This window comes from Topomyia yanbarensis, unplaced genomic scaffold (genome assembly GCF_030247195.1).
Source record: "Topomyia yanbarensis strain Yona2022 unplaced genomic scaffold, ASM3024719v1 HiC_scaffold_82, whole genome shotgun sequence".
NCBI lineage: Eukaryota > Metazoa > Arthropoda > Insecta > Diptera > Culicidae > Topomyia > Topomyia yanbarensis.
Window position 1 is genome coordinate 74573 of NW_026684069.1, and position 18571 is coordinate 93143.

Here is an 18571-nt window from a genome sequence, read left to right on the forward strand (position 1 = left end):
GTGAGCTGCGTACATGATATTCAATGTACAAATTCCGCTATGCCCGCTCGAGTCTGACCTTGTGTCGATGCGAGATTTACGTTAATATAAACATAGTTGATATTAAATATGCAGTAGTTTAGAATTTTCGCCGTTCTAGTTATCTCATACACAAGATATTGAATTATTAATTGTATTCTCAAATAAATTTTTGTCGAAAAAGTATTTGTCAAAATTTTAGTTTCTGTTAAAAATCCGGGCCCCCTTCAAAACTCCGGGCCCGGGGGGAAACATCCCGGTCCCCCCCCCTCTCGGCAGCCCTGTGCAGGAGCATTGAGGCTGAAAAATAATAACAAGTATCATTGATTTGCAGTTTTATTCAAAAAACATCTCACGCGATCCATACTTTATCATCAAAAGTGGCCAGTTGGCATCATTGTGCGTATAGTCGTAAATTGGCGAGATTTCCGTGCCACATATTTAAAATTCTGTAATGCAGACAACAGTCCGCTCTTTTATGCAACGCATTCACTTTTACACGATCTTCTTAAATTAAAAACATAAAACATGGTAAGTGAAACCTTCGCCAGCAGACCCTGGACTCCTCTACTATAAATTAGAAGTCAATAATTAAACAACCAAAGCACTAGAGAAATGCTCCTTACAGCTTAGGTATTTTGCGTTCTGATGGAGTCCAAAATATAAAAAACCATCTGTATTCGCTTATGTTGAAGTAACTAGAAGAAAAAAAGATTTTGCTTTTATTCGCCCAGGTGCCCAACACCGCCTTTAGGCGGCCTACTTATTTTAAGGCCTTAATGAAAAACCCATTACTTCCAAGAATTTTCAACATTATTTTCGTTTTTCTCATCAGGAAGCCCACCTCCAAAAGTTTTTTCAAGCCAAAAAAAATTTGGGCACTAGAGGGTTAAATTTTACAGTTCGACAGTTAAATTTTTTGATAATGTAGAAAGAAAGTGAAAACAGTATTCTGTACTTTATTTAGGTTGGCAATATTTTTCAGTAGAAAACAAAGGGCAAATATTTTTTTATTATAGAGGTTTTAACCTTAGGGTCATTCGCCTCTTTGTTGGTTTAGAGAAATCTCTTTTAGAAAAATCTCTAACATTATGTGCGGGGTTGGGAATCAAACCCAGCTGAGCTGCGTACAAGGCAATTGATTTACCAACTACGCTATGTCCGCCCCCAAAAGGACAAATATGCGTCAAACATATTTTAGGTTATTTCATTATGTGGATATTTACGTTCCAAGGCTGCGAGTGCCATACTTGAAGTTGGTTTTACAGCTGTCAATTCCAAATACCTATCCATTTGTCAACATTTAGAATGGGTCATTCTTGTGGTTAGGTTTAACCATTCGAGAGAAAAATAAACTATCAAATTTCAACCAAAGTGAAAAAAGTTTGCCAAATGGTCTACAGCCTAAAAATATATATGAGGTTTTTTTCTAAACATAGAAACTGATTCTACTTACAAACCTAGTTCATATATTTAAGTGTGTGATTATTTAAAAGCAAGTTTTATTTGGAAAAGCGAAAGGCAATTTGTTAGTCGTACTATCGAAGAAAATAAAAATAAGTTTCATAAAAAATACTGCAAACTGTCGGAGTCGGACGCGTTCCCCGTAGCTCATTTTTCACAGAAACTTGCGGTGAACACTCTTCCAGACTAACCGCTCAACTGAAATTGAAAAAGTGAGAAAAATATAAAAGAAAAATGTGTTCTGGTGTTCTAGAATTGATTGGTTTTCCAAAAAAAAAAAAATTGCGATAAAAAAACTGTGTTGACTATAAAATCGATGTTTTGGATGTTCAAAATTAAAAAAAAGTAGTTTGAAATCTAGTGCTCCGATCTGGATGGAACTTCGTACAGGTAATTTCAGAAAAGGCAAAATTGTTCCGATTTTTTAGCATTACCCCCTTAAGCGATTTTTGCAAGAATTTAACATAAAAAATATCACGCTTTGAAGTGAAAAGAAAGGACAAATATAAATTTTTCAACCCGTCGTCAGAAGAATTTCAATAAATGAACATCTCAGGAAAGAAAATAAGGTCACACGTTTTTATGAGATATGAGTTGGAGCCGTCAACCGTAAACTACACTCGAATGTAACAACATGAAATAAGCTAGAGCTTTTTTGCAGATTTCTTTTAAATTTGAAAAATAAACCGGTATATTTCTCTTATTCAATGGTGCACGTTTCAGGAATCAGATAAACATGTCTCTACCGGCGAGCTTCCTTATTCAAGGATTCTGTTAGTTAAATTTTTATAGAATGAAATTCTATTTTTCAGTTTCAATTTAATAATGAAACGGTTTTTAATATCCAGTGCAAGCATTTTTTTGGAAATCGTGGTAGAATGAAAGAGAAAAACGCCACAAAAATCCTATTTTTTAAAATAGAAGGTGAGATACATCGTTCCGAAATGTGTCCCTTTTTACTCGAGTACTGGAACCAAACTGCCATATGATTTTATCTTCAAATCAATGTAAAGCACCCGAAAAAAAAACTTTCACTAATTTTATACTGTGACCGACTCTATTTCCATTACACGATTGAAGTCATGTACCGGTAACACGCTTGCATCAATAACACGCAAAAAGAAATTTGCTCATTTAAGCGTTGCCCACCTTGATTGATTTTGAATGTCGAAAGTTTTCTTGCTTCTTGACAAGTGCTATTATTTACACTTCGTGCGTAGTGTCTGTTCCTCCCTCCCAGCTTATCATGATCGTGTAAGGCGAGAAATGACGAAATGTCCGCACAATTTCAAAAGTTTATTGTTTTACCAATGTGGTGAAAACTAGAGCAGTAGTGGCTTATTATAGTGCTTTTACCCTACATATCGTCCCGCTGTTAAGATTATGGACAAGCGAATATCAGCCGAATAAGTTGGTAAGGCGTATTGAGGGGTTACACCACCGTAGAATTTTAAAAAATCGAATTTTTATTTATTGACCTAAAAGGTGCTTCAGGATGTTTAAAATGATTACCCAAAAAATGGAAGAGGAAAACAAATTATAAATGTTCAAATTTTCAATTCTGCCACAACGCCTTTTATGTATGTAAGGAAAACTTTAACTGCGTTTTTCTCGAAACCACTTTTTTGAGCTGGCTGAAAATGTAACTCGGACAAATGATTTTTGATCGATTCACAGTATGTTTGAAATTCATTTCTCCAGCGACTACGTAGGATTTTATTTTTTTTGTTTAATTTTTTATTAACAACTTTGTGTTGATTTCTATGACATTTTCGGCATTTTTTCACTCAAAAGTGCACTATTTCGCGAAAAATCAAAATATCGGAAAAATCATACGTACGTCGCTGGCTATTGTCATAAGAATTCAGAAAAACTTATGTTTTTGGTTCTAGGTAAAAAATTACGGGAGATAGATTTCCGGTCGTGGACCCCTTCAAAAAAATCGCATGGGGGAAGATGCTGCACAGATGCCATCTTTTAATAAAGTTACCTGCAAAAAATATTTTCTTGTGATTCATTACTTTAGTTAAAAATCCCATTTAACAAAATCTCGGTTCATCTCTTTCCTGCACAAGAAAAATTTCGGAAATATGTCTATTTTTTCATACTCTACAGTGGTGTAACCTCTTAAGGTATTAAAAAGTTTAGCAATAAATACCTGGAATATCGTACACTTGTTCTGATCGTTTCTTGTTTTACTAATCAATCAATCGATATGATACTGAACTAGTCTGGAAAGTATTTTTTCCGACTTCCTACTCGTAGAGTCATCCGGAACGCAGCAATCCACAATCAGTCTGCGGAAACGATAATACTTTCCACTGTCGAACTCTGAGTATTTCATGACACAAGTTACTCAGTACAAGCACTGAGACCTGACATACAAGTAAAGTTTTCAAGTTGTGTAAGAAATTAAACTGTCGCTTTGAAATGACAACAGCAAGTACCAGCAACTTACCACTGGTCGGCGCTTCGATCGGCCAGCAATCGCTATACGGGACTTGTATGCAAACTTGGATACAATGGTGGCTCACGCATGCGAACCTGTATGCGATGGTGATTTTCAACGTATTTTCATTTAAATGCTTACACCGGTTTTTCGGGAAAGTTTTTTCTAGCTTATATGTCTGTTCTCTGTGGTACAAGACAATATTTGGCTACTTCGGAGTTAGATAGAATATTGACTGAACGATATTGTCACTTTTACATGGTTTGAAACAGTTAAAACTTATTGAACCGACATATAAGCCAGCATAATTTTTTCTACAAAATGTGTGTAAACATTCAAATAAATATACACTACCCGTCAAAAGATTGGAATCGCTTCAATAAGTATTGCAACATCCATATTGAATATTGCAACACCTCCCGAAAAGTTTAGCATGACCTAGGAAAGGATCAATTCATGAGGATGTATCTCGAAATGCTGATTATCTACATATTTGATCTCTTCAGGAAGTTGTTCTTGAGGTCAAGAGGATCCGACAGGTGAACATTTTAGTTTGGAATTATGTCACTGCATGGCGCTAGTGTACATATGAAGTTGCACCCTTAAACTTGTTTCATCTCATTTTTCTAATGACCTAGAAAGTTCGCGTCTTCTGAAATTTCATTCAAATGGTCATAATCGTGCACGTAGCAATCGTCTTAATTTGGATTTGGTTGATAGTTTTTGAGCTATTTTAAGTTTTACATAGCAAACAAGGTATCGGTAGCAAGTGTTGAACGTTGTTGAACACGCTCATTTGAGCCTATGTCATATTTTCCGAATTGTTTTGTCAAATTTTGTCGAATTTTGTTTCACTTTGCAGATACCGGAGACCAATGCTGATTTCGTTTTTAGATCAGAGTTGCTCTAGGTTCGCTCGGAGCTGTCACTTTTGTATGGAAACTGTAAACATTAGAGCGAACCTAGGGCGACTCGATTCTAAAACCGAAAACAGCACAAGAAAATCCAGAAGCCTTTGGTTTGCTTTGAACCTCTGTAAACAGTGGTTACTGTTCATAAGTGGGCAATCAATTATTTTTTAAGGAATTGATGTAAGTTCCAATACCTTACTTAAGATTTTTTGGTGATATTCAGCTGAGAAAAGTGATCAAAATGGTTAATTAAACCAAAGAAAGTATATGAAAAAATCACCTTTGAGGCAGGATTCGAACCTGCAACCCGTGGGACTCCGGCCCAATGCACAAATCTTTAGGATAATCCACGGGGCTATTCGGAACTACCTAAGCAAATGGCCATTTTAGGTGGATAAATGTGAAAGAATTTATCGGTCAAAGGTCCTAATTGTTAGTTTGAAACCTCAGCTACATTTTGGAGCCATAAAAATTCATTTGCACCACTCCAGCGCTAGGCAACGATTTGCAATACTTTACGTTTTGTCATCCTTTTACAATGTGGGGGGTAATTCGGACTTCCCTACGGAGCAATTCAAACCGTCATTTTTTAATTATTTTTTACAAAGGAATTATTCTTACCTATGAAATCTTTGTTGAAGAAACTCCTTAAGAAGCGAAAAGAAATTGTATTAAAAAAATCGCAGTAGTCACAGCTGTCGAATGGCGCATCATGTATTTTCTTTGCTGTTGCGTGGCAATGTGTACAGTGACGTAAGCCGCTGAACGGTGGTTGATGGAATAGGGGATCCGAATAGCCCCGTGCGCTCATTTCGCACAAAAGTTGTGAGCGTCTTGAAAATATCTGTGTTTTCATCCAAACAAAAATCATTCCATATAATAGGACCCTCAAGCTTTCCAAAATACGTACACTACCCGTCAAAAGTTTGCAATCGCTTCAATAAGTATTGTAACACCCATATTGTATATTGCAACATCCCCTGAAAAATTAAGCATCTCCTAGGAAAAGTTTAATTCATGAGGCTGTGTCTCGAAATCCTGATAATCTACATATTTGCTCTCTTCATGAATGTTGTTATTTAAGTCAAGGACAGGTGATGATTTTAGGTTGGAACTATGTCACTGCATGGCGCTAGTGTACATGCGAAGTTGAGCACTTCAGCTTGTTTCATCTCATTTAATTAACGACCTAGAAGGTTCGTGTCTTTTGAAATTTCATTCTAATGGTCATGTGAGTGCACATGACAATCGTTTTAATTTGGAACTCTGTCTTCCCGTGACGCTAGTGTGTATACGAAATAATACATTTTGAACATGTTCTATCTGGTGGTCTTGATTTTCTAGAAGATTCGCAACTTTAGAGAAGTTCTGTAGAAGGACATGATCATTTTGATTCGGAACTCTACCATCGCGTGGTTTAATGTGATCGAAAATTCGCAAAATGTTTTTCCTATGCAGTACCTGTGCATTCAAATCATCCAAATGATTGTCACTACATTTTCAAGTATTTTCAAAACTTTAAATGATACTTTCAATGCTCGAGAGGTTTCGTTTGAATCAAATTTATTTAAAATTTCGTGTGTTCACTGAACACTGACGCCACATAATGACCGAAAGACCACAATACGGACCGAACGCATTAGAACAACTTCACTGAAGACGCGAACATTCTAAACTGCCTGGTTCAATATAACAAGTGTAACTAGCTCCTCCTGGTGACAGATTTCCGTATTAAGCAAATAATTATGACATATGACATTCACCTTCCTCCAATCTTATCCGCAACATTGATCATGCCAGGTAATCACATAACAAAAAGTGGAAAAACGTTTAAGGGACCATTCATAAATTACGTAACGTAAAAATTGCCTAATATTGACTCCCCCCCCATGTAACAAATTGTCACAAATTTCTCCACTCCCCCCCTTCCCTATTACGTACCAAATTCCTTGAAAAAAAAATATATTCTTCGGTGAAAATATATTACATTACGATCTAGCTTACTCCCTCTTCCCCCTACATGACACAACATGTCGTACCTCCTCCCCCCTAAAAGCGTTACGTAATTTATGATTGGTCCCATACCCAAATGTATATTAGCACCACGTGGCGATATATTTCCAATTTAAAACGATTTTCATGTGCACGGTCATGACCATTTGAATGAAATTTCAGAAGCCACGAACTTTCAAAGAGATGAAACAAGTTTATGGGCACAACTTCACAGCGCCATGCAGTGACATAATTCCAAACTAAAATGTTCACCTGCCTGATCCCCTTGGCTTAAAGAGCAGCTTTCATGGAGAGATCGAATATATACACTCAGGCAAAAAACACAGCGAATTTCATAGGAATATCGTATAATTTTTAACCACAAGTAGCACGTATGGTCGGTGTTAAGTCAGACTGGACTAAGTCGCAAAACATAAAAAAATGAGATATTGATAGCACTGGATAAAGAACTTCTTTGGCTACATACGACTTTTGCTAGAGACGGTAAACCTCCCCCCCTTGACCCAGTAAAAATTTAAAAAAAATAAAAAACTATGTTAGTTAGATGCAACGGGTAATGACCCCCTACCCCCTGTCGTCACACATCATCACAAAATACAAAACTGCTCCCTCCCCCATATAATGCTACGTCATCTATGGATGATCCCTTATTAAAGCAACAAATAAAAGTGAACAAATATAAAGTAAGTGTTTTGGAAAGCTTGAGGCTCCTATCCTATGGAGTGATTTTTGTTTGGGTGAAAACACAAATATTTTCGAGACGCTCACCACATTTGTGCGAAATAAGCGAACGGGGCTATTCGGACCCCCTATTCCGTCAACCACCGTTCAGCGGATTGCGGCTGCGCACACCATTGCACACGCTACAGCAAAGAAAATACATGGGTCGCCAATCGACAGCTGTGACATACCTGATTAATTTTTGTAAAGGAATTTATTTTTTTTTGCTTCTTAAGGAGTTTTTCTTATAAATATTTTATAGGTAAACATAATTCCATTGCAAAAAAATTAAAGAAAAATCACGGTCTGATTTGCCCCGTAGTGAGGTCCGAATTACCCCTACATTGCAAAAGGGTGCAAAAACGTAGAGGTATGAAAATCGTCGCCTAGCGCTGCCATTGAGTGGTGAAAATGAACCTTTTATGGCATCAAAATGTAGCTGAGGTTTCAAACTAACAATTAGGACCTTTGACCGGTAAATTTTCTCACATCTATCCACCTAAAAGGGTAATTTTCTTAAGTAGGTCCGAATAGCCCCGGGTTCCCCTATATAAAAACACCGTGAAAATGTAAGAAAACAGACAAAGGTTTTGTTTACGTTTTGTTACTTGTTGTTAGATTCTCATGATACGAGCACCAATCGATTCTGACAATTGCCAGTAAAAAATTGTTAACAAATTATTTGCGTATTTTAATAGTATCCCGATCAGAAACAGTTCAAAACTATATCTCACATTGTTACTTGTTATAAATTTCTGTTATTTACTAGCAAGACCTAATTTATACCACAATATGTTACAAAAATTACGTTCAGTTATAATCTTGTTATTTCATTCTGATCGGAACACTATTGAAAAATCCACAAAGCCGCCAAAAATAGGGAAAACATATAGGTACAATTTTCACAAATTTGCGCAAGATTTTTCCTAACACAGACATCTTCTCGACACTCATAAGTGTCCTAGACATTTCATCGCTTGATATAAAACGTGTGTTTATGACCGAATTTCTTCATTGACTTGCCTACTCTGTTGGCAGAATGAGTAAGATTATCGCTGCTGCTGGTAGGATAGCTGTTACATCTCTCATTTGACATGAGCCACGGGAGGGGAGCGTTTGAATGTGTGTTTTGGAAGGAATTTGTTCGTAGCTCCCAGCGATGATTGTCGTGACTTGAGGGTTTTGGGAGTCTACTTCATCACAATGCTTTTACGAAATCACGCAGAGCTCGGGAACAAGGGTGGAAATTGTCCATCAAGAATTTTCTTTTCTTTTCCACAAAGTCAAAGAGCATTTTTTCTCTGAATTGCTCGTCTTGAAATTAGCTTAAAAACTGATATATTTCAACATTCCAAATTTGTTCAACGGTCACTACGATTTCTTTTATCTTTGCTGTTTCATATATGTTTGAATATTATTCGATTTGGCCTCATTATTCTTTATTCTCTACAATGATGTCACAACAGAAGCGAGATGCCGAACTTCTGGTTTATACTGTGTGTCGTCGGCAAGGTTCGAATCTATTTGTAGTATAATCGATCCGAACCACAAGACATAGATATCAGCAAAGCGTCCTTACTACGAGAAATGCATAATGGAAAAAGAATTGAAATAGATATTTTTGAAAACCTTCAAGAAAATCTACGGGATATCATTCAGATCCCCAGAAAATTTTCACTGAATCCGATGAATCTGTGTAAATTTTTCTGTTTGAAAGAGATACAAACAGAGTTTTAATAATCTGGTACATTGACGAATAGTCCTACGTCAACCCCACGGTCATATCCCGGACATTACTCACCCCTAGTTTTTTCATTAAAAAATCTGCAGTATTTATAATCGTTACATATAATAGTTGTACAGAACAGCATTTTTGAAACGTGCTAAAATTATAATCTATGCGGTATAGGTGATAATGTCATTAAATATTTCGGTTCTCAAGTATGTACAGTTGTAGCTATACACTACTATTTTATTCAAGCGATATTAGCTGGATAATAACTACCTAGTGATCAGTAAACATCAGGACTTTTGTACCCACAGAACATTAGTACAGACCATTCGTTTTAATCGAAGAAATAAGTTTTGTGTCAATTTAGACATCGTGTCTATCCAACGACCAAGTCGGCCTGTTAGCTACTGATGAGAACTCAAAATACAAAATTAAACTATATTTCTACTAAATTGCTACAAACTTTATGGCTTCAATCTACGACTGATAATTCGTAGATTAGCTGGATTTAGCTGTCATAAGATATCAAAACTTGTTTAATCGAAAATTTGCTACTTGCTACAATCATGTTTCGCTGTATCTCAGTGATAGGGCAGAATTTCAAAATTCTAAAAACAGCATTCCAAATCGAATAACATGACACAATTTACTCCAAAATGACATTCACCATAAAATAGTGCAACAGTGACGATATTCGTACGTGATCAGCATCCAACTTAGTGAGAAAAGATATTTAACACAACCAACGTTTTATTAGGGCAAAGACACAAGAGAATTAATTTATTTTGTCATTCAACTTTAAATTCCATTCTTTTATTGCACCATTTTAAAGCGCTTTGGTATGCTTTTATCAAACTTTGTGCTCCCCCTATAATGTACATCTGCCAGAAAACATGCGTTTAAGTGTGACATTTTTAGATTCGATGGGTGAAAACAACCGCCCACCGTGCCACGTAAACCAACCTATTATGCAATCATTCGCGTCATGCAGCCTCCACACACGTTCCATTCAGGGGAAACACGAAAACCAATAACATAATTGAATGACGCAGCTTTTCCGGCTCTCAACGGACCCAGCGGCGGCGTAATGCTACAGGTCGTAAATATACATATAGGGGAATCCCCCGCACCGGAAAGATAAATTCGGTTGCGTAACCGTGATGATGAAAAATAATAGCTTGATGTGGGCCGCCAGCCAACAAAATTGTTCAATGACTGTTAAAGGGTGATGACTGGATCTAATTTGTTTCTGGAGGAGGACAATCAGCATTGCGAGGATTGCGTGTTTGGGTTCTAATTTGTCGCAACGGCTCGTGCCTTCCCATTACGCTATTATCAATTTAATGAAATTGCTTTTCGACTACTAACTCGCTGTTTGTTTCTCCGGTTTCTTTCAGGTGTGCGGAAATGCGCTTAGGGGGCGCCCCCGGTGGCGGAGACCCCCTAGCGATGGGTGGCGGGAACGATTATGCCGAACTGTGCGACCTGGGCCCGTCCCGGTGGAGCTCCAGGAGCGGCTACCAGCAGGTCTCGCCGCCGGTCAATTCGATCTACCACCACACTGGCGGCAGTATTGCTGGTGTCGGCGGCGGCGGCGTCGGTGGATCCATGACCGGTGGTGGCCCCAGCAGCGGAGTCGGTGTCGGTCACGGGAGCCTTGGCGGGGGCAGCTCCGGTGTAGGAGGCCATGGTTCGGGCGGTGGCCACGGGACCACACTCCGCTCGAACAGCTTCGAAGCCGAGGATGTGATCGGCCCGTACGGCAGCACCCGGATAGGCAACAGCACAAGCTCCCTGCGAGGACGTTCAGGTTTATATTATTCACCACCCGGTACTTCATATACAATAGTAGAAAGAGAAAGACCACACTCTCCTCATTATTATTATAACACAGCCGGTGTCCCTTCCAAAGGAGGTTCATTGCCAAGTAGAAGTAGTTATTTAGACTCAGCTAGTTTAGGTGTTTCAACTGGTGCAGGTAAACCTTAGTCTTCTGGAGACAAAAATATTTTTCTAAAATTTAAACCTCCTCTGTCTGAGTAAATCCTCCCCGTTTTGTTGGAGCGCCTTCTCCGTTACATAATAGTTCCATCTATTGTAGTCCTGTAATTCAAATTTTGTTATATAGTTACGTTTTTTTGGAATGTTTCTTCCGCAACTCTACTGTTGAATTTTGTTTCAGTAGAATAGCCTCGGTAACCCCATCAAAACTCACCTCTTCCTCAAGTCTTTATCTCTTCAGCATGCGACTACATACATTGAGCATGCGTTTACCTAAACCATCATCGACAGTTAGTTTAATTCGTTCGGTAGGATTTGGGAAGGATGTTTAGCCGACTAGATGTCGATAGGAGCTGGATCCATCTTCAGATGATCCTAACCATCTCGTTTCTGGTTCTGAGAATGACACTGTTGATGGGTTCAGCCTAGATTATTTATTTCTTCAGCATGTCTTCGTATTGAAAATGTCTGCTGTTAATCTGTCTGCGGATAAGCGTTCTAATCTAGTAGTGCCGCTTCAAACAATACAGCTGCCGGCCTCCTTCTACAGACAATCACACAACTCTTGCGAGTCGACATACACACACTAATTCACATGATCAGAAATTAGTTTTACTCACCGACTTACTCTTCACCACACACTTTGATACCACTCACCTTCCAGCATCCATTGATCAGTGATCAACAACAGTTTGCCTATCTGTCAATTTGTTAGAATACTTCTAGATCTCCGTTTCGCTCTCCAACTGATCCTTCTAGTTCGTCGTTAGAAGTCAACGTGCCAAGAATCTTAACGCCACATTTTCTCCTAACGACGAAAATAGTCCCTTCTAGAGCTAGACTTACCTCTCTGTGTTAGTATTAGAACCAATATAAAGTCACTGTAGTTTTTCTTTGATACCGTTTGCATTTCTAACCAACTGTCAAATTCTACTCTTCTAGAATATAGTTACGATCAAATGTCTACTGCTTGCCATTATGTCTTGAACAACTTCCGGGAGATCGAAAGGAAAGTTGACTCCGATTTGTGAATAGAATTAGAAGAATCCAATTCCCATCCACTTCCCGAGATCCTTGTACTAAACCCAAGACACTGAAACACAAAATCCTCTGTACACTAACATCACATTCTCCTACCTCTTCGTATCTTCGTGTTAATGTTGTTAGCCCGAGTTGGTTGTTATCCGATTAGAACGCGTCGGCAGGTTTTTTCAGTGAATGAAGTGTTTCCGACCGGAGTGTGTTCTTTTTAGTGGTGTAAAATTCCTTAGCCTGAACCGTTCGATGGTGTAACTGTATGTATTGATCTTTCCATTTCGATCTAGTGCTCCCTGACTTGAACCTCAAATGTCAAATTAGGATATTGTTGAATACCTACCCACCTTTCTCTTCTTTCTCTCTGTCCTTTGTCCGTAATTCAGTTCTAGGACATATTTATCGAGACCAGATAAAAAAACAGTCGAAGATCGTGTAATTTCAAGCTGGATCTTTTCCACCTTTTCTTCTTCTTCTACTTTCTCTTTGACTCTCGAAACCAATCACTCACCCCTCTCCCGTTCCTTATTTGCGAATTGATTCATGAAAAAACGCTATCCTATTCCCGCCACGCCTGCTTCCACCCCTGTTCGAACCGCCAGGTACAGTTCCAAATTCTACCAGACATAATGGTAAGAAGCGACCTATCTCACCAGAGCAGGTCCTAAGAATGTTTAACACAACAAGTTCGTCTTCTTCAGTTCCTACTAGTTATCATAGTAATGGCACGCGAGATCGAGGCCGTCGCAGTCCTGCCAGCAGTCCGCCTTCTACTACCCACCAGGTGAGTGACTAAGATATCGAAGCAAACGTATTTTTTTATTATTAGCTCAATTAAGAGAAGTCGTCACTTCTTTCAATGACACTCGTACACACTTGAAAATATAATTTTTTGTTCAACGCTATCATATCGCGCTTGTTATGAAATATTTGTAGCAATATTTCAAAAATTGACCTTGCTCTAATCCGTTAATGGTTACTATAAACACTAGGTATGCTATATATTTCTCCTTAGTGGAAAAAAATTAGGCAAAAACTATTTTTTCTCCACTGAGAAGAAAATTGTTTATAACCATTTTTGTGCGTGAAGAGCACAATACCTAACTAAATTAGTTATGAAATTTGTGTTTCAAGTTCGGCTCATAAGAATGCGACAATAACTTAGTGATAAGACGAAGCTGGCGCCGGATTGACGCTAGCTCCAAAAACATTATTTGTATTTCTGAGCAAACCTCTAGTTCTGCGTTTTCTCGCAAGAAAAGGACTTTAGTTTGGCTTAGCGGCAATCCGGCGCTAGCTTATTCCTGTCACTTAGTTAGTGGCGGATTCTGAAAAGATGAAGTCGAAACGAAAAATTAAATTAAGATCAATTTTAGTTATAGGTTTTGTGCTCTTCATGCTTAAACAATTCTCTCCTTAGTGGAGATTAAACAATTCTGACTGACTGACGCAGAAATACCCATCGTGACAGTTTTCTCGAAAGTTCGCCCAGATAAGTTTAGAAAGCAAATTACATTACTGGCTACAAGCCTTTTATGAAGGACTACCGTGTCTACATGCCCGCTCAGAACGTTGAGATCGACGGTGCAGTCACCGATTAGAGTGGATATGTGTCGTGCGTGGGTGTACTGAAGCGCCTTAGCTACTTCAAGGACCCCTTGCTTAAACGAGCAAAGATGTTAAATGGCAATCGCGCTGGACGGGATAAAATGGTGTAGGTTGTATACCATTCCCCCGAAAGCCATTTCCCAGAAAGCCATTCCCCAGAATTCCCTTCCCCAGAATGTACCATACCCCAGAAAGACATTTCCCAGAATGTACCAATCTCTAGAAAACCATTATCCAGAATGCCCCATTCTCCAGAAAGTCATTCCCCAGAATGCCCCATTCCCCAGAAAACTTATGGTTTTTATTCATTATTTGTGGTTAGGTCAAAGGTTTGCGCATACCTAATTAAAGGAACTTATGCGGTGTTAAGCTGCTGAGGATGTGCCGTCGAGAGCGGCGGCCTCTCGCAAGCAAACCTGTTATCCTCTCGTATAACCGGTTTACTCGAATATAGGACTTGGATCCTTCTTTCAAACATGAGCAGTTCTTTGATTTTGTACGCCAATTAACTCTTGCACGCAAACTTGTGATCTTTTCGTCTGCCCGGTTTATTCAAACATATATGTTGATTCCTTCTTTGGAGCTTTGGTTAAATCCATATTAAAATCGAAATGAATGCATATTTTGACAAATGGTTTCGTGGGTTTTTGGAGCATTTATCTTTCTTTTGTATTGGGAATGTTTCGTACGCAAATGTACGATCCACCCGATTGCTCGGTTTACTCAAACAGGTTGCACTAAATACATTCGAAAGTATTTTCATACCTTACGCCAAATGGTACTTTTACCAAAGAGTTAGACATAATACTCGACAACAATTATTCGTCAATGTTAGCGATCATTTTGAATTGAATATATTATTAGTTGGGACTGTTATCGCATTTGCGATTATGGCGCTACTGACATATGTGCAAGTATACGGGGGATATACCAATTGCTCCTGGGCCTGAGGGTTGAGTAATTTGTAAATGAGTGGTTGGAAGCGTGTATAAAAGGTGTAGCTGGCGTTTTAATCGAACTGGTGCCAGGGGCGGCGAAACACTTTACGCCCGAGTGGGTAGAAAGCATAGGGTGAGGGGTCCATTAGTAAGGATTGTTTCCATTTCGCAATGCACACGCTTACATTACATTCACATTAAATCACGTTCGTTTATGCAAATGGAATTATGGTACATCGATGTTTTCAAATGTGTGTAGTGCGAGATACATGCGTTCCCGATCAGAATGAAATAACAAGATTGTAACAGAACACAATTTTTGTAACATATTGTGTTATAAATTAGGTCTCGTTAGTTGTTAAAATAACAGAAATTTATAACAAGTAACAATGCGAGATATAGTTTTGAAATATTTCTGTTATGTGTTTCTGATCGGGTTGCGCATCTAAATTTTTTGAAATGGTTCAAAATTTCGAGTGGGTAATTACCCACTCGGTTATTTTCGAGTGGGTAGTACTACCCATACTACCTACACTTTCCGCCGGCCCTGACTGGTGCAACGATATTTTTGCAAGGAGCCGCCGCTTTCGGCGGCTTATCCGTACCAGCATCATGCATTGACTTAGGTAATGTACAAAGTTTTGGTTTCGCCACATAACCTTACTTACATAACACTGTTTCATTCTTTTAGATCCTAGGAAGGGGGCTACCACTTTCTATGGTTTCTGTTGAATGGCACTAAAAAACACATCTGTACTGAATTTTGCGATTTGTCCTATATTGCTATTGTCTAATGCTGCTACCAGTGCGCTTTTCGAGGGGAGCAATATGGGCAACATACTGAAAAAATGCTTGATTTTCATCAAAAAAAATTCCCACTTCAAAAAAAATGTCTGGGAAATGGTTATAACTGTAGAATGAACTTATGAGCATTGGTTCATTCTGGATATGGTTTTCTGGAGAATAGTTCTTTCTGGGGAAAACACTTCGGTATCTTAGTTTCTGTGGAATGGTTTTTCGGGAAAGTCAGCTATTCTTTATTTAAATTCGGATTAAATAATGTCATCCTAACTTCCGGTTTCAACACAATTTGTTCAACAAACGTCCTACGCTGATACAAGTTGTTCGACGTTTTTTGGAATGTAAGGCTAGTTTTTTGTACGGTTTTGACGTCTTGCACGCAACGCAAAAGACATTGCACGCAAAGCAAAATACATTATGAATTTCTATGTTGATGGAAATAAATGCATTTAATTTCGCTGATTTTTAAAAATGCATCACAAGTGATTTGCCTCATCAAATCAATAAAAAAAGTTACTTTTCTGGGGAATGACTTTCTGGGAGATGGTGTATTCTGGGGTATGGAATGCTGGGGAATGGTGCATTCTGGGAAATGACTTTCTGGGGAATAGTATATTCTGGGGGACGATATTCTGGGGAGTGGAATTCTGGGGATTGGCCTTCTGGGGAATGATTTTCGGGGGAATAGTATACAATCAATGGTGTATCCTTTCAAACTCGTGTGAAGTAACGCGCTATGAGTACTTCAGATGCAGAAGTATTAAAAAGAGCTACGCCACTCACCACGACAAATCATTATGCTTTCTGGCCGAGAAGCTTGATTCTAATGATCCCCATATGGCGACATCTTTTACTGCCTCCAAGAATTATAGGTAAATGAGATTCCGTACAAAAGCTTAAATTTTTTTCTTGAGACGGCACCAAATATACCAGCTCGAGCAAGCTTTGACACAAAGTCAAAGTAAACAGTCTTGGAAATTTGAGATAAGGCGCTTCCAGGAACACTAAAAATCTTATGTGAGCAGCGAGAATCCACACTTCGCAACGAACGAAAGCAGCTAAGAAACCGTAACCGAGCGGTTGACGAGGACAAATCACGAAGTCGTATCAGAAGCAACACAGAGCCAGTACCACCAAAAACGCAATGGACAACCCGAGCGATAACTCGCAATAAGAGCTCTTCATTAGTCGGGCCTTTTAACATAGCGGACACCAAAATACCACAAATCTCCGTGTTCCGAGCGTTCTGCGTAATGTCCGACTAACTCTGCATATACTACAGGATAGCTATTGGGGATACCAATACACAACAAGAAGTCCTAGAGTAACGTGAAACAAACCCCACCTGTGTCGACCCTGACCGGAGAAGTTGCGTATACGTCTGATGCACCCCCAGCAGCTTTTGGCATAATACCATTAGAGCTTCAACAGGGAAGTACCCTTAATATCCTCATTTGCATCCATTTTACCCATTTGCCTGTGGTGAATGGCCAACCAGACAGGAATCCAGAAAATCAACCAACACAGAAACCTCAAAGACGAGGATTACGACCGCCTCCAGTGCCCCGCATCTTGCTGGGCCTCCCGAGCAAGCGATCACCCCGCCTAACCTCAAAAGTGACACCGGAAATAGAAGGAGCAAACAGACAACTGCACTACAACGAGAACCAGTTCAGGTCTCCAGATACTCTGGCACCCGGCGGGTCACTAGAAAGCTCTCAGCCAGGAAACATCATATACTCACCAACAGAAATGAGTATGACGATATCTGAATTCAGTTCCCGGTTGCTCTTGGCACCCGGTACTTTTTAGACCATCAAAAAATCCAGTAGTCATCAATTATGACGGCCACTGACCCCGTGCCGGCCCTGACCGGGGACGTTCCACCTTGTTGCGATGCTCCCTGGCTGCTGCTGGCGTGGAAGACCCCGGCACCCCCGGATAAGTACCAGTACACTCAATCCCGATTGAAATGTGAGAGGTTTACAGCTCAGAAGTATCCAGCAAACAGTCCATCAGCAGTTGTTAACTCATCTGAACCATGACGGGGAGTAACCATACTCTCACCGAAGTCTTTACCAGCTCGAATAAAAATGTTATTGATGACAACACGAGCGTCCTCTTCCCTGTACTGGCCTCGTGCGGGAAAGTTCCGTCCTGCTGCGATGCACCCGCGGCGGCTACAGGTACAAGAGACCTGGCCTTTTCCAGGGTAAGCTCGTCCTACGGTACACTCAGTCCGGAACTATCTGCGGTTCGTATATTTCTTGCATGTACTCACAACAACGACGTCGGAGATTAAAGAAACCCCTCCTCGATCCCCCACAAAGCCTTGAGCGGATTAGCGATCTGTGGAGGAGAGGGCGCAGCGGACATGAACCTGCCCTCGTCTAGCCTTCACTCAACCGCCTCAATAGTCAACTGAACAACACTGATCCTCCAGTGGAACACAAGTGGCTTGCGAAGAGGCCTAGGTGATCTAAAAAACATTGTCCAGACTCAGCCCATCTACTTGGTCCTGCAGGAGACGCAGGTCGGGATCAGATGAACCCGGTATCATGGTGTGGAACCGGTATTCGTGGGACACCGCCAGTGCCCATATTATCTACCAGACGGTGGATCAGGCTATCCAGTTCAGTGCATCGTCGTATCTCTATATATTTGCGGTAGTACTGGCAATGTAAGCTGCAAACTTCAGCGGCTCATTGATCAAATTGATCATCATGGGAGATGTAAATGGGCACCACACGAGTTGGACTCACGTACATGGAACAGGAGAGGAAACGACATTGTTGAAGTAGCCGGAAACGACGACGCCGTTGTTCTCAACAACGGCAGGTCGACATTCCTCCGCGGGCAGATGGAATCTGCCATCGACGTC

At 39.7% G+C, this 18571-nt stretch overlaps 1 protein-coding gene across 7 annotated transcripts in view; it reads left to right on the forward strand.

Annotated features, from left to right (window-relative positions):
- The first annotated feature begins 10708 nt into the window (after positions 1-10708).
- LOC131696167 (whirlin-like) overlaps positions 10709-18571 on the forward strand; it is a 48925-nt gene continuing 41062 nt past the window's right edge. For 2 of the 7 annotated variants that reach the window (XM_058984707.1, XM_058984708.1), the window contains exons 1-2: positions 10709-11285; positions 12946-13127. In XM_058984707.1, the coding sequence (XP_058840690.1) occupies positions 10715-11285; positions 12946-13127 (753 nt within the window). In that variant the 5' untranslated portion in view covers positions 10709-10714. The remainder of the gene's footprint in view (positions 11286-12945; positions 13128-18571) is intronic. The other 5 variants (XM_058984712.1, XM_058984709.1, XM_058984710.1 and 2 more) reach the window with 5 other exon arrangements.